This window comes from Varroa jacobsoni, unplaced genomic scaffold (genome assembly GCF_002532875.2).
Source record: "Varroa jacobsoni isolate VJ856 unplaced genomic scaffold, vjacob_1.0 scaffold_61, whole genome shotgun sequence".
Classification (NCBI taxonomy): domain Eukaryota; kingdom Metazoa; phylum Arthropoda; class Arachnida; order Mesostigmata; family Varroidae; genus Varroa; species Varroa jacobsoni.
In genome coordinates this window covers 109282-125024 of record NW_019212963.1, presented here as the reverse complement: position 1 = coordinate 125024, position 15743 = coordinate 109282, and the positions used below count along the sequence as shown (strand labels likewise).

The following is a 15743-nucleotide window of genomic DNA, read 5'->3' as shown; positions in this document are numbered from 1 at the left end:
TTTAAGAACGCTTTGTTGAATTATTGGTACTAACTAAGATTAATTAGTTATGAACTGTCCGCAAAATAGTTAGTTTGACAACGATGCATAATGGTGGACAAGTTTATTTTAAAAAAGTCAAAAGAAATACATGCACATATACATATTAGACGAAACCAATATATGTTGTAATTGTTTTTAGTTTTTTTTCTGGGAAAGGTTACTTTGAAATGCTACCGGTTGGGAGGTAAGTGAATACATTTTTCTTCATGTATATTATGGAAGTTTTCTACATTGAAAATTAATTGTTTCTTGTAAAACATCGGTTAGACGTTTCGTGCGAATCAACGTTAAATAGAGAGTAGTAGTTTCGCGTTTTCGTTTTTATCGATTCAGTGAATCGATACAAAGATTGCATTTATAACCAGATCACGCCGAAGGCAAATTGTATGTTATTGTGCTAACAGAATTCGGCAAGAGCGCAGTGCCAGCGGCTTCATTTCGACAGATGACGACTAACCTTTTTTTTTTTTATTCACCCCTTCGGTGTGTAGTTTCTGGTAAAAAAAAGAGTCTTCTTAGACAGAATGCAAACCATTGCTTAAATAAAGGCAAACTATTAGTAAAGCTTAGCAATATTTGAAAAATCATGGGGTGTGGTGATGAAGCTTAACGCTGATAGGATGACAGACCGCTCCTGTTCAGCGTCAAGTAGGCAGAGATGCTCGTCCGAGTATGGTCTAGTGATGTTGGAGAAAAACACATTGCAGTGGCCAAGGCTTTTCAGAAAAAAATCATCTGTCGCTTAGCTAGTTCACCCTATTACGTCGTTAAACCGTGGTGTTAGGTACTGCATTTCATGTGTATGGAAAATACCTAATGTGACAATTAAGATCAGGAGTTTGACAAGGTCACATACCTAGTCAAGACGTCGAAAAGAACATTCGAGAACCAAGAAAGAAGAAATGTCAAAATGCAAAATCGGACACCGAGGAACTGAATGGTATCATATATATTCTAGTGTAGATTTATGGGCAAAAAATAATGGAGGTAAAATAAATCGTAGAAAAAATATCGTATCACACTGTTTGCAAAGAAATTTGTTTTTCTTAATAATGCGAATTTGGACCCCTCACGCATGTTGCGCTGGCCTGAGCTTATTGTGACTATCCAGAACATTTCACCATTTTTTCGAAACGAAGTTGTTTCGCCGATCATATTGACATATCGTAAGTTATTGTTAATACGCACTAGATAATTGCTTGTGAATTTGCGCTTGAAGTACGGTGACATGGCAAACCTAACTATGGAAAAAAAACGATGTCATCGCCTTGAATGGGAGTTTGCGAACTCTGCTTGCTGATTTTTGTACATCAAACAATAATCATAGGTATGGGTGGCTTTGTAAGCTTCTGCATAGACTCAATGAGATAAAAAAAAATTATATTCTCGATAATTGTTACCTCAATCGACAATTATGTCCTAAGTGGATTTTTCACAATTAGTTAACAAGCGATGCCTCCTAACAAAATCGATAGTTTTCTTTCAAAGATCCTTTTGTGTGACCTTATTGGGTGTCTAAACGTACGTCATGCCATCTAACATAATAATTTCCTGTTTTTTCGCTATACAGACAAAGGAGCCAGCGCTCCTCGACGACATCGTGCTTTTAGCAACTTCGCTCGTTCGCTCGTGACCTAGACAATTTTTGTCTACGTAGGCAAATATCAAAACGTTTATTGAATTTAGGCGCGAGTGGAGGAAGAAGAGGTAATCGCAATCAGAAATGATCCATTCGGTCACTGACTGGCTTTTGTTATAAATCTATATTTGTACCAAAATTGGCTGATCACTGCAATATACAAATTCCAGTCGGCGCTGCGGGGGCTTCGCTCCAGTCAACGAGTTCACTTTCAGTTATTTATACAAAGCTTAGAGGATTTAGTGGGCAACCTTTACAGTAATTTTTACAAATCTCAGACCGCGACAAACATATGGTTCAGCCATTTGTGAATCAGATTAAGACGCTTTTGCTTTACGTCCGCAAATTTACTTTATTTAGAGTCATTCGTTGCAGGTTTGTCCCTTCTAGCGTTGTAAGCTAGTATCCGCTGATTCAGAGGATTTGCAGATGATTTTTGCCATTCTTTGCGGATCATTTGTCGTAGCTGGGATAACCGAAGATTTGGATTTTCGGCCTGAGGTAAACAAACATGTAAAAAAAAATAGCATTACCACCAGCATGATTTTTCTTGGTCACCGTTTTTCATAAATAACGCCGATTATTACTCATCTATGTGTGTGTATAATATTAAAAAAAAATTAAATAAAAAACGCGTTTTCTTTTTTTAGTTATTGTTTTTGCGACGAATAAATGACATCTGCTTGAAATTCATAATATGTACGCTTTATCCTAGCGAGCAACAGAACGTAAGTTCTGAATCAACTATTGATTTTACAGGCTTCAAAGCGTGTCATAAAATATCTAAATTAGCCGTCTGTTGTTTTCTTAAAAAGAGTATTCGACTAGTCAATCGCATTTTACCGTGTGATGGATTACGTCTCACCCACCTTAACCACAGGCAGGCGTGCAGATTCAAATGCCTGCCAAGCAACTTTGAGCCTTCGTTCAGGATGACGGTCGAAATCGGCCTCGCCGCTCGTGTTCAGCTTCGACATAAGTTTAATGGCATCATCCAGGGTATGCGCTCCTTCGCCAGCGCCAGCCATCTGGAAGTCGCAGCCACGCATGCAAAGATGAAAAAGTCAAATCATTGGAAAAATAGTTTGCTTACATATTTGCTAAAGATAGCTAGAAGGTATCTAGGACGTTGAGGAATGTAATAAGAATTTACAATGAGCAGAGGATACAGGAAGCCCAGCTTCAGATGTATATTCAGAGTGTGATGATTAGCATAAGATCAAACTTAACTAGAACCAAGCGGTAAGTGGACTCAGAGTACGTTCAACGTTTTCAGTCTAAGCTGTAGTTCTAGTTTTAACTTATTTAAAGTTAAGAATTATTAATTATAAGAACATCATATAGGACATCATAGCTCCGATGTTACTAACCTTATTGAGATTTTCAACAAGCCCAAGATCCTCCTGAACAACGCGGTTGTCTTTTTGCGTAGCGGCGTTTGCTGTGGCTATATTGGCTAAATTCTTTTCGATTTGGCTTCGCGTCATCTAATACAAGTGAACGTAGTGTTATAAAATATATAAAGGGAATATTGAGTTCATATGGAGGTAGCATACGTTATAATAATAGAAGGTTAAATAAAAGGTAAAATCTCTTGGCTTAACAAATATCATGAATCTGACACTGCCTATTCATGACAGTTCCCTAAGTAATTTGAAGTACTGCACATAGCTTAATTAACAGCTCCCCTCCACCGGCTTCCTAGAGTTAAGATCTACCTTGTTACTAGTGGACTTTTTATCCGCGGACTCTTTTCCCTTCATCTGCGACATTTCCTCCTGGAAACAGAAAAATAAACACTTCATGATCATCATTATACAATGCGCATTGAAATTTGATTACACTTTACACATTTTTCAGCCATTGCAGGAGGACTAAACTGGTGAAGAATGCACGTAATTTTCTTTTTGTCTATTTTTTTTTTTTTTTACTAGTAGTCCCTTTTTGTACTAAGCTCTCCACTTGCATATGACAATTTAAGTCGTGTGTCTATTCCAGCCCAATGTAAACCGGCGCTGTCCGGCTTCGTTTCCAGGAACGAAAGCATGAAAGTCGCAGGACTAATTAACATTACGTTGTGACGACCATATTTAGTAAACAAACCTGAAGCAATTTTTCGCGTTCCTTTTTACGCTCACGTTCCTCAGCTTCCTTACGTTCTTTTTCTTCTTTTCGAGCCTGTTTTTTCGCTAGCTGGAAAAGATTGAAATCAAAGAATGGTTGAATTAGTTACGATGTTTGCTTTAGATAGCAAACGGTCCTGATCAGTCAATGGGGAGATCTACGAAATAGTCGATCCTTTTGTAACGAAACGAGTATGTCTGTTCTGCACGGTGTATCAATCTAGGTGTTAACCTGTTTGTCGTCGTCGCGCCAATATTCATCATCCTTAGCTTTTTGCATTCGCTCCTTTTCAGCCTGTTTCAAGGCGTCTTTCCGAGCCCGGGCATCGACCGCCTTCTGGTTCGTCTGCAGTTTCTTCGGCATGGTGCCTGCAAGAAGAAACACGTCAAATATTGTACATATTTAAATAAGCTAAGCAGACGACGAAAAACGCTTTTTTTCTCTTTATATCAATTAAAACGTCATAAATGTACAAAACGCGCAGCTCATTATCAGTGTCGCCCAAATATCGCCTCTGATGGGTCTTATTCGTAAAGATCCATTGTGAACTCAAGAAACCGCCCTTCGACAGAAGTACCCTATAAGTCCTCATGTGAGGCACATAAGCCTCTTTATTAACGTCTTTAATTGTCCTAAAAGCTTAAAGAAATCCCAGCATCATTGGATATTGCTACACAATAGTTGGAGAATGGAACTATTCACGATCAATGGAACGATGAGTATTCATACCCGTACTTAATAAGCGATACGCCTTCATGCGTATTGTAACCGTAGCTTGTACAACAGTTGGTCTTGACCCAGGTATTTACAGCCTTTGTTGAGCACTACCAAACGTTTAATGTAGTTCCTTGCGAATTAGAAAATTGCGAAGGGAAGATCCTTATAAACCAAATCACCTTACGACTCGAAAGATGTATGAGTTTAATCGATATACTAATGACTTTTTTTTTGCATTAACTCAGTACATGTACGTGCAGATTAAAAATTAAGCGTTTGTGTCTCAAACGAATCATTATCGCTACTTTAGTATTAAGATTGTGTTTAACAAAGCAATTTAGACATACGTACGACACACGCTAGTCAGATTTGCTTTTTCTATTAATTAAACGATGCGCCATGATACAACATTATTGGTTATTTCGACATCGAAGGGTATTTTTAAAGAAAACGGTTTCTGTGGTTAGCTCTGACACCAACTGCATGCAATCCTTCCGACAGAGTCCCATAAAAATGTTCGCTACACCTGCCAATAGTTCCTCATCTATAAAATCTATCTAGCTGAATCGACTGGTCATCTTCTTTGACTAAGCGAACAAATCGAAATCAATGTCTGTGTTCGATTCGGTTAGAAGAGCTTTTTCCATGAGTTTGACAAAGTATGTTTATTAAATACTGTAGGTCGTGGGGAGCCTTCGAATGATCGGTTCAAATAAATATACAACACATGCTCACCGATATGTGTTGTGCAAGTATTTGACTTTCACAGTTACACCTAATCAAAATGAAACTTAACACAGAAAGAAAAGCAACCGAGGAGACCTTTCGTACCTCCACAGTTGCTGATCACTGCACCAGCCCAAGCGATCCGTCTGTTAACGTTACTTCTCGGATATTGCAGAAACTCGACAATAGCAAAGGTCATACAATACAAGAGAGAATATTTTACGGGAGAAACGCGTTGATGTTGAAGCAGTAATAAAGGAATCGGCTTGATGAGTAGATCATTTACTCTCTCCTAATCGAATTATGTTGGATGAGGGAAAGTAGAAATTGTTCAAATTAGGCTAACCCCTAATCGAGTTGTCGAAACTACTGGGGCAGATCTTTTTAAGATGATTTATGTTTTCATCTGGGATTTTTTCTGCTGTCATCTGCTCGGACCTCTGCGAAATCTGGAGCGTTGCTATCCCTTGATTTTATATAGTTCCTGATATAAAGCTATATCTAAGAAGGAAACTGTAAAGAGATATAGGCTAAGAATATCGGTCATTGGCCGTGTTAATTATCTTGAATTAAACTGCGAATAAGACAAATGCTTTGGTTTTAGCTTGCCCGTGGTGACTTTTTAGACGCATAGAATTGTATTGCAAGGACCTATTTATATACCGTTGATACTGGACGCATTTCCAGTACTCGCAGCACTAGACATCGATTTCCTAATCAGTAATGATCTACCAAGTTGATTATAAATTACAATCGCCATGAGCAGGAGACAAATCGTTATTGATAACTGAGTTAATCAAACGTCATCTTCGAACGGAGTCGTATGAATAATGTCGCATCTCTAAAAAGTCTGCCTGCATTTCTTTTATCTGTTCTACATAGGTAACGGCTAGATTTTTTTTTTGTTTTAATGAGGAAAGAATTTTTAGGCCTATTTTTAGTTTTTAAAATGAGTTCGTAATAGCTGGATTAGTAATTGTGCTTAGAAAAGCACGGTTGTAGCCTAGGATTGTTAGCTTTTTCTACTGCTGCTGAACTCTTCGATACGATCAGAGCTTGGCGATGTCCAGTCCTAGCGTTCTATCATAATCCGTTACAGCGTATATGACTCGAATGATAATTTGCATCGTTTAATTACGTTAGGTTCTCCGGGCTTAATTGGACTTATAGTTCCTTATAAGTATGTATATATGTTTGTTTCGATCTCATGCAGCTCTCATAGATTTTTTTCTATGCGTAGCTCATATAAAAATCTTCGACTCAAGTAGCTGGTTCGTATTCACTTTTAGTCCTTCTCACAAGACTTAAGGCCTGTGCCAGTGATGCAGGTTATTATTTTATATTAAAATTGACGTTAGTTTTAGTTGAGGAGTTCTGTTGGTTAAAATTCTAGACCAAGCTAGCTTTAAACCTAATTGTTAAAAACATCTGCACTAGTAATGAGTTAAAGGTATTTGCAACACAATGGACAGCTGATCGCATCGTGTAGTGAGGTGCCTTAGAATACTAAATAGAAGTAGAAAAATAGGAAAAAGAAAAAAAGTATATTTACAGGGTGGTGCGTTCGGGAAAGATCGGGGGGAAGTTTGACGGGCTGTTTGTCGTAGCGGGCGTATGGCGGTTCGCTCGTTTCACCTAGTACCGGTTCAAAGGCAACTTTTGTTTTTAATAGAAAGTAATAAACCTCTTATCGCGAACAGTATCAGTGCGTCGTTTCAAAATTTAACCGAAAATCAACTGTAGTCCGACATACTCGCGCTGAATGAAGCTCTGCCAGGATTAACAACTTTTAATTTCGTTCGTTAGTTAGATCGACGTTCCATGCTCTTGCCAGTTTTCATGCGGTTTCTTAAAACACTAAAGAAGATTTAAGGAGCCCGAACATCCATAAAAATTGCTCAAAAAACATATTTGGGCTTTCACTACAGAACTTAATGGCCGTTTCATACCGATTGCCAATTCGGTCGATGAAATAAGCTCCAACAGTTACTCATGTTGAGACTGTTTGACAGAGCGACTTTTTCCGCCTTTTGAATTTTTTACCCATATGGAGTCCTTTGTACCTTCGAGCTTTTGCACGTTTGAGACTTCTAGTCTGCTGTTATCCCAAAATTTGAGTCTACTGAAATTTTTCTTATATCGCAGATTGACTAGTTTACGTATACCAACATCGCTTAACGGACGGTTGGTGTTATTAAAAAAATTATTTGTGAATTGAAGAAAGACTATTTTGAACATGATTAATTAGTGATTTAGGCCCTAAGGCTATTGTTGCAGTAAGGAAAAAAGTAAGTAAAAACAAATATAACAGTCAAGATTGAGAATTCTATTGCGTACAATTTTTTTAAATATCTGCTTTTATTCAGATACAGTCTTGAAACTAAAATCTAATCTTGTATTTGGTGTTATGCAGGCAGACATTTGGTGTAATCTTAAAACCTTGCAGAATAATAAAAGCGATCGGGTTTATAACATGGAAATAAATTTTGTTATAAGTGTGTTTTTTGAAGGATAATCAATATTTCTACCATATATAACAGTATTTAAGAAGTGAACTTGCTCCAGCTCAACATAAGTGCTCTATCTGGAGTTAATCTTGCCGACTACGTATTATTATTACCAATATTATTATTACCTGTCCTTGAAAAATTGGCGTTTTTATTTTCATAGATATCTGTCTTAGCCAAACGTAAGCATCAAATCTTTACTTATATGTTTTCGCCCCTTTGCCATTAACTTGATTCCACCGATCTAGCTGGCTTATTTCTGATCGGAATTCCGTGTCAGTGCCTATTATTATAGTAAAAAAACATTGTTACACAGTTAACTCCATTGTTCAGTATTGCGACATTCTAAGGTTTATTTAACAAAATTACCGAGAAAAAAAACTGCTCTATGTTTCGCAGTTTGAGAGGAGTGAATTTTATGTAGAAACGGGCTGATGTCAGGCGGTCTCAGAGATTATCATGTCTGAGTTCGCCGCTGATTGTTAATTGTTCATCTTCTAGACATTTGATGATCACTATTGCTTCGCGCTCTACTTGAAACGATGCGGATAATCTGAAACAGAGATAAAATTTGGGCCAATAATATGTTGTGATTTGTTATATAACTGGGGTCGTCAAGCAAGGTTACTGGACCTGTCTTCCGATTTGGCCTGAATCACAGCTTTTCGCCTCCCATGATGCTTAAGGTCATCGCAGAATTAATAAGTATTGACCAAATGTTAACCAGTCGCGAACTTTCCGGCCGATTGGTGAGTAATTGGCATTGCTTCTTATCGTCAGTGACCCTAAGCCATACGACGACGTAAGCCAATAGATGCAGGATATCCACGAGTGAAATCGTGCAGCGCGTGCCCGTGGGATGTATAGCTGGAAGCGAATGATATGGCAACACTGTAGAGAGAGCTTTCACGTACAAAAACAGTAGCGTAGTGCCATTATCTGTACACTGGTTCTTGCTGGGTCCTGCACCCAAGACTATGCGCCTAGATGCGGGACTGGTCTTGATTGGTGCTGTTAGTAAGTTTGTCGCTGCCAGGCTCTGAGATTATTTGATAGTGGCCGTTTCATGTATACGTAATAAATAAAACCAGGACTAATATGCCTATATCGGATAAAATGGTGGAGGATATCCAAGTTCAGGCTTGTCTCAGGTTTGTTTGAGACTGCCTGAGCCATATCGGTGGCATTAATTGATAAAAAAAAAGGGTGCGAGACAGTTTGAAGACTTCTCAATTAAAGCCCGATGTTAATTCGCGGAAACATTTTACCATTGATCGGGAATCATGTGCGACGAACAAAATCCGATTCATCAACTTTTTCCCTTGAACAGTTCGATGTTCCCAAAAATTTAGACAACGATAAGCATGCAAACATACCTTGCCATTATCAGAAAGCAAAGGAAATACATGGTTTGAAAAAGAAACGCAGAAATTTGCTTATAGCTCCATCTAAACTGTATCAAGCGACCGTTATTCGGTGACGCCTCACATCAACCAAACAGACAGCTATTTCACAAAAATTGAACCCTAAAAACTATACTCGAACCGAATTTATGCCAATCTCTTAGCAGACAACTGTCGTGAATCTGCCAGCGCCACTTAACGAAATTGACTAGTCGACATTTTTGGATAGATTACGATCGTCTCCATTACGAGGGTTGCTACAGCACGCGGTGGGTTTCGAGGGGGAGAAGGCCCCTTTCCCATCACATGCAACATCGAAGCTATTGTGTGGTCAAATAAGAAAGCTTTGCTACCGTTGGGCAGCGATGCTGAAAACGATTTTTTGGGGCTCCATTTGATCCATCCTGATTGGATGCTCCATCTTCGGTTTGCTACGATCGTCGTGGGAATAGCCACTATGAGGGTGGCTATCTGCTTTCTGTTGGAACAAAGGCAATGCTAGGAAAGCGCATTTTGCCTAGAACACTGCCGAGATTAGCCATTGAGTTTAATTCTTCGGATGTGGTATCTGGGAACGAACATTGTTGACGCGGCTCGTAAGATGAGGCATACACAAACGGATACATACGGGGAACATACATTTTGCATGCTTATTTTTGGGTCGAACTGAACGTATAAAGGTATGGGCACGAACGCTATCAGTAGTTGTCAGAGCAAAAAAAAAGAAAAATACAATTAGTCGCTGACAGCTCTGAGTAACCAAGATTGGTCGTATTCGACAATTAGTAGTAAATGTCAGTTTACCAAGCAGTTATATTAACTGACTATGAATCTATCCATTTGTGTAACGGTTGGCGTTTAAAAACGTAACTTACCGAAAGAAGAGAAGCGAAAGAAGAGATTTCTGCGCGATCGCGATGAGCATGTTCGACATTGGGAGTCAAATATGAATGTTCTACTGTTTCTGCTCGTTTCCGCATTCAGAAACAGTAACCGAGGTCCGTCAAAAAGGCAGCTGTCGTCACGTTAAAGATACTATTTTTTTTAACTAGTTACAATGTTAACTATAAAGACGTGAATATTTACTTACGGAAACGTTCCGCGTTTTCGAAAAAAAACAGTAATTTTACAGATACTTTTAAAAAACATATTACAAAAGTTCTCCCTGGCGCTGCTTTCGGTCACCTATATGCGAAGGCTGCACGTGTATTTTCTAACTCTTTTTAGCCCCGGCGTTGTTTGGCACTATCTTGTATACGTCGTGTAAACGTCATAAGCCTTCAGAGCCGTTTCCACGAATTCAATAACATTGTAGTCCTGAGACTCCTGTTGCGCTATGCATATCGTAATTTGCTTAGCGCTTTATCCCATCTGCTGGTGTTATGCTTATGCAGCGTTCTAAGTGAGGAGAGGTATTGATTCGCACACCTCGCCGGTAACGGTTCTTCATATGGCTTTTCGCCGTATTGCTGATGTCGTCGGCCGTCCTATTATTCTTTCGAGGCTACCGAGAATTAGGGTTTATTTTGCAACACTATTATGGCCTGAACAAAGTTTTCGCAAGGTTTTAAGATAATCTAGCGGGGTCACTATTAAATGCGTTAATAGATCGGTCTTAATCGACTCTCAAAACCTACGATCTCGATCACCATACATGTTACTAGAAAGACCGATCGTAGTACTGTATTCATTAGCGTTAATTGAAAAAGCAAGGGCGTATCACGTGACTGAGGACGGGGCTGTAGAAAAGGGACTTCTATTTAGTGGAAAGGTTAAGAGTGTACTTAATTGATTGTTCTCTGTTACGATGGAAAAATCGTGGATATGGGCACATAAGCTAAGAAAGTTTGTGCTTATAAGTTAATCAAAGCTAACAATGCAAGCTTCCCTGAAAAGGTAAACGGCCAAGAGCCCTAATGCCTCGATTTGAGCCTAAAAGGTTATGGTCATAAAACCAACTTATTGTTAGTCAATATTTTTGTTCCCTTTAATCCACACACCCATCACCTTTAATATCGTTAGCAGATCATAAGCGACTAATAAAGTTACTAATGTATGTGCTTGTATTTCTACCGTTAGACCACAGCTAATCTTCACTGAACTTTTTTGCATGCTATTTATTCTTAAAGCATTAACCTTTTTATTCCTATTTGTATTTCGTCTTTGGATTCAGGTTTTGTTTCGACTGGGAACTTATCATTATATCTTATATCATAGGTTCGCACTTTATCTTATAGGTTTCCAGCTGCTGGTCACTGCCAAAGGCGAATTTCTATAACTCACACTCCTAAGTTTCAATTCAGCAACGTCGGGACGAGGAATCGAGCGAGAGTCATTCGGACATTGAGACAAACACAAAACATGGAGCTCCATTCCCCGCTAACTTGCCCTGGTTTGCCCTTGGTCTCTACTTAGAGTAGCAGTCTTTCCCTGAAATGTAATTGAGAATTGGTCGATATTTATTCGGTTTTGCGATTCAACGGCTAAAAAGTTGCCAGTTGCGAGAAACCGGAAACTTCTTTGCCTCAGCCCGCTGATAGAGAAGCATAACAGTAGCAAAGAAAGCACTCCTATTCATGGATGAAATGTCGTTGGTATCTTTGCAAGAAGGGAGGCCAAGCATGTCAAAACGCGTCCGCCACTGCGTCAGGCCATAGGTTTGCCAGTCAACCATTGAATGAGTGCTGGAAAAGAAGCAAATAGCGTGATTTGCCTTCGCTTATGGAGGGAAAGAGGGATATCCGCATGAAGTATTTCGAAGACAAAGTTCGCCGGCAATACCGTCTGCTATTCGAGGACAAAGTTGCTTTATTGCTGCTGTGGTCCTTTGGGGAAGGCGTAGAGAATAGTGAAGCGTCAATGTGCACGTTTTCTTGGTCAATTGGTCGCCGTCGTTCGCTGGTTTGATGAAATAAGGAAAAGAAGAAAACATGAAAAATCGAATTTTCAATCCAATGGCATCACTGGGGACATTTCGTATCGTTATGTTGACCCTACTGCACAGGCTAAGCCGAACTGTACCGCAGGTGACTAATATACGGGTCCTATTGCGATGCTGCCCATTGGATTCTATTTGGATTATGTTAAAAATGTACACGCTTGTATTGATGCAGATACATATCATGTAAGGTAAACTACCGATCAACGAGGGTTGGATGAGTTCTGGCCTTCGATAGCCAATGTCTGATTTTAATCGATACTTGGGTGTATGGATTATAAACACATCGATGCGCCTTGAGAATAGCTTTTGCTATCGTTTATTATTATTAAAAACCTAATTTGGAAAAGACAGGTGTCCCTTATGAGAGCAAAAATAGTACCACATGCCAATAAGCTTGATCATACACGCAGGTTGTGCCACGTATTTACGCTGAGCGCACACACCTGACTATTTCCCTATTAATGGGGTTCAAGAAGCTCCGGAGTCAAACGTTATGAGGCAATCCGAAGTAAGAATCGGCAAAGGATCTTGTCTCGGCTTCGCGTGTATTTGTTTATCTTTTATGAGTCCTTATCGCGTTTTTATTGAATTTTTGTGTTACTCTATTCCAAGGGAGAAAATTAACACTGAAATAATTTGGAATCTCCAGCGCGTTCAACACCATGCAATTCGCGTAATGTTTGGTTTCGCTGGACAAGCGTAGCTTCAAAAATTCTCAGCACATAGTTCCTTTTGGTAACCCATTGAAGTGCTCAGCAGGAGCCAACGTTTTTAAATATTCTTGGCTAGTGGTTTGGAAAGGTACTGGCTTGCTCTAATGTTTTATTTCTGGAATTCTGGCCTTACACACTGAAAAAATCTTAATAATAGAATGCAAAATCCGTGCGTTTGAGGAGGCAGTTGCAATAGCGCGGAACAAACTTTCATTAAAAATTAGGAATTCCAAAAAACTAAGTAGTATCTTGACTATATATATATATATATATATATATACATAGTTGAGATACTACTTAATTTTTATAAAGTATAAATATATAGATGTAATATTACAACTAAGGACCACTATCCGAACATGTTTGGTTTAAGATACCTTAGATAAAGAAGTTTTAAAGGGAGTTTTTTGCCAACAAATAAATAGGTGGTGCCTTTGAAACAAACAAGGTTTGCTTGGAATAAAACAGACGCCGTTGGAAAAGTACTATTTTTCGAATTAAGAATAATGCTAAACATTTCTTACAATCTCACGTTTGAACGAATTAGACATTATTCCAAGTTAAAAATCAATGGAGATTAAAAAAAACTAGTCGTCGAGTTTCCAACTTAGGCAGTTTTGCAAACAACAGTATGTGTTTGCAAACTAGGAATTAAGGCTTCTTTTCGAAACTTTGATGTTCGAGAGATTTATATTATTAGAAAAAAAGGTTTCAGCACTACAAAATACACCTTCAGAAGTCAATCAAATTTTCTTTCATTAGTGTAACAGTCGTAATTATGAAGAATAAAAAGTGCTGTTTTCTGCAGAGGTCGTAAATAAACCAATATTTCTAATATTGCCCATCCTGTAATAGCCAACAGCGCAGAGGGGGCTAGTAATCTAAACGCGCAAGCAGCCCTTGTTTTGAAAGCAAGCGCCTTTTATCTGGAAGGCGGTACTATTCATATGTGTCCTCACGAATTCAGCTCAATAAACTCGACAAATTATCCCGGGGTGGAGTCTCGGTTGTAATTTTCGTACCACGCAAAAGAGCAACTATGCACATATTTTTCAATGTATCTGTTTACGCCTCGACCTGATAGGGCTCCACCTTAAGAGCAACACTGTACAGTGAAATCTCTCACGAGCTGTCGAAGATTGCTGCTGACTCACCACCATGACCCTCTATGAAGCACAATTCAAATGTACGCACACCAAAGGCGTGTCAAAATGAATAATTCACTGGTGTCGATACCGACAATTCTGAAGCAAATACAACGATCAGCAGATCAGTCCTGGTTGCTAGGAGCAACTGGAAAGGTCTCAAACTAAAAGACAATGGTCCCTCTTTAACTGGCTGCTTACACACACATACGACAGGCTAAGTTGGCTTATAAAACGAGACCGTGCCTAGTGTGAAGGATAGCATGTCGGTAGCACAGGCAGTCGTTCGTTTGTTGAACTATAGACAACGACACTGAGCAGTAGCTTCCATTGGTAGCTGTTGGAAACTCAGTTAGCTCTGGCATGAGGTTAGCTTGTATGCTAATTGCAAGTCGTAAAGGGTTACTGGCCCGCTCCGCCGACCTCCTCCAGAACCCTAAGCTGTGACAAGCAAGCAATGTCTGTTGTTTCATGTGAGGCGACGAAAAGGACGATACTCATCTCACTTCCTGACCTTGAGCATCTTAACGACCACTCCAATGAAGTCAACAGGATAGGAAGGAACCTTGCTGCTGTGGCTTTGTATCAGTATCAAAGCTTCTTGGGCATCATCTCGACTAGCTTGCTTTCCCTTTATAAGAAATATGATTGACGTCATTTTGTTTCTTTATCGGGCCTCTTTACAAGAGATTGTAGTTCAAGATACGGTGCGCCTAATGCCATCGAAGACCCACCATTGTTCTGGCTAAATAGGACATAGTGCAGTTATTTCTGTGCCTACTAGCTTGGCAAATCCTCTGTATGATTTACCATAGATAGCAATACGTTGTTAGGTTTTTGTCTGTAGAAGCTCTATTACAGTTTGAAGTTTCTAAAAATACTGCATAATAGGCATGCAGCACATGCAAGGAACGTTCTACGCAAAGCTTTAAAACGACTACGTCTGTATCTCTTGCTTTTTATGAGATTCAAGATAAGCCGCAAGTTATATGTCTTTGATACAGTAGCTGAGAACATATTAAAGCACCCGAATATATAAAGCTCTCTTCAATCGCAATGATTATTATACCGCACTATTGGCGTGTGAAGCACGAAGACCTCGGTGCTCGTCCTACAAGAATCAGCTGGCACAAGATTTCAGACTTTTATGCGCATGTTAGAACGTTATATAATTATGCGAAGCAAATATATATACAATGCATTACATGAGAGGGCAGCTGCGACGCGGTCGTAATTTTGTCCATAAATGCTTTTCTCAGGTGATTCGCGTCTGCAATTGCCTGGGCCGGTGAAACTGCCACACCAAACAGTCTCTTTATTCTAGCTAGTTGATTGCAAATAAGTATTATATTAAGTTGGCCATATAGTGTGAATTCTAGGTAGGAAATGCTACCACAGTCTTTTTTTTTTTACATAAGTGTTTATGATTCTCGTCATGGAAACTTCGTAGCCGAAACTGGATGAGCTTGGTCACTCGATATGTTGTTTTAACGAGGTAGTGTCATAGGCCACTGAACGATTACTGAAAAACAAATTTTGTAACTATATGATTGTGGCCGACTACCCTCGTCCTGCTTATACGATTTGGCGAGACTGGACTTTTTTGAAGCCCTTTTTTAGAAGCAAAGTCTGGGGTTAGTTAGTTATTAGGGGGTTGTCTAACTGGGGAACTAAAAGGGTATACCTGGCATTAATTTTCAACAACCACGCCCGATTCCTGTAAAAAAAAAAACTATCTTAAACTTGTAAAAAAAAAACTCCTAGGTGGTCGTAAAAACACAAAACA

General features: G+C 39.1%; 1 protein-coding gene and 1 long non-coding RNA gene across 3 annotated transcripts; both read right to left on the bottom strand.

Annotated features, from left to right (window-relative positions):
* Positions 1 to 69: 69 nt before the first annotated feature.
* On the bottom strand, positions 70 to 5449 carry LOC111261281 (coiled-coil domain-containing protein 124). 2 transcript variants are annotated; one of them, XM_022834635.2, is made up of 7 exons: positions 5354 to 5449; positions 4037 to 4173; positions 3785 to 3874; positions 3400 to 3459; positions 3052 to 3168; positions 2551 to 2709; positions 70 to 2177 (listed from the first exon to the last, which is right to left on the bottom strand). In XM_022834635.2, exons 1-7 carry the CDS (start codon positions 5445 to 5447, stop codon positions 2034 to 2036), a joined length of 801 nt encoding a protein of 266 aa, XP_022690370.1. In that variant the 5' UTR covers positions 5448 to 5449; the 3' UTR covers positions 70 to 2033. The 2 variants fall into 2 exon arrangements, with proteins under 2 accessions (XP_022690370.1, XP_022690377.1); XM_022834642.2 differs by having other exon boundaries at positions 5258 to 5410.
* Positions 5450 to 11149: 5700 nt separating this feature from the next.
* LOC147753971 (uncharacterized) lies at positions 11150 to 14222 on the bottom strand. Its single transcript, XR_015311434.1, has 3 exons — positions 13967 to 14222; positions 11940 to 12056; positions 11150 to 11588 (listed from the first exon to the last, which is right to left on the bottom strand). It is a non-coding gene; the product is annotated as an uncharacterized LOC147753971 (long non-coding RNA).
* Between the last annotated feature and the right edge of the window lie 1521 nt (positions 14223 to 15743).

What these genes read in the sequence shown, in the direction of transcription:
- LOC111261281 (XM_022834635.2), bottom strand. Translation starts at nt 5,447, where the DNA reads ATGACCTTTGCTATTGTCGAGTTTCTGCAATATCCGAGAAGTAACGTT. An exon ending in AACGCGAAAAATTGCTTCAG is followed by an intron (nt 3,460 to 3,784) that starts GTTTGTTTACTA and finishes TTCTGTTTCCAG; the next exon opens with GAGGAAATGTCGCAGATGAA. An exon ending in CACGCCTGCCTGTGGTTAAG is followed by an intron (nt 2,178 to 2,550) that starts GTGGGTGAGACG and finishes TGTTTACCTCAG; the next exon opens with GCCGAAAATCCAAATCTTCG.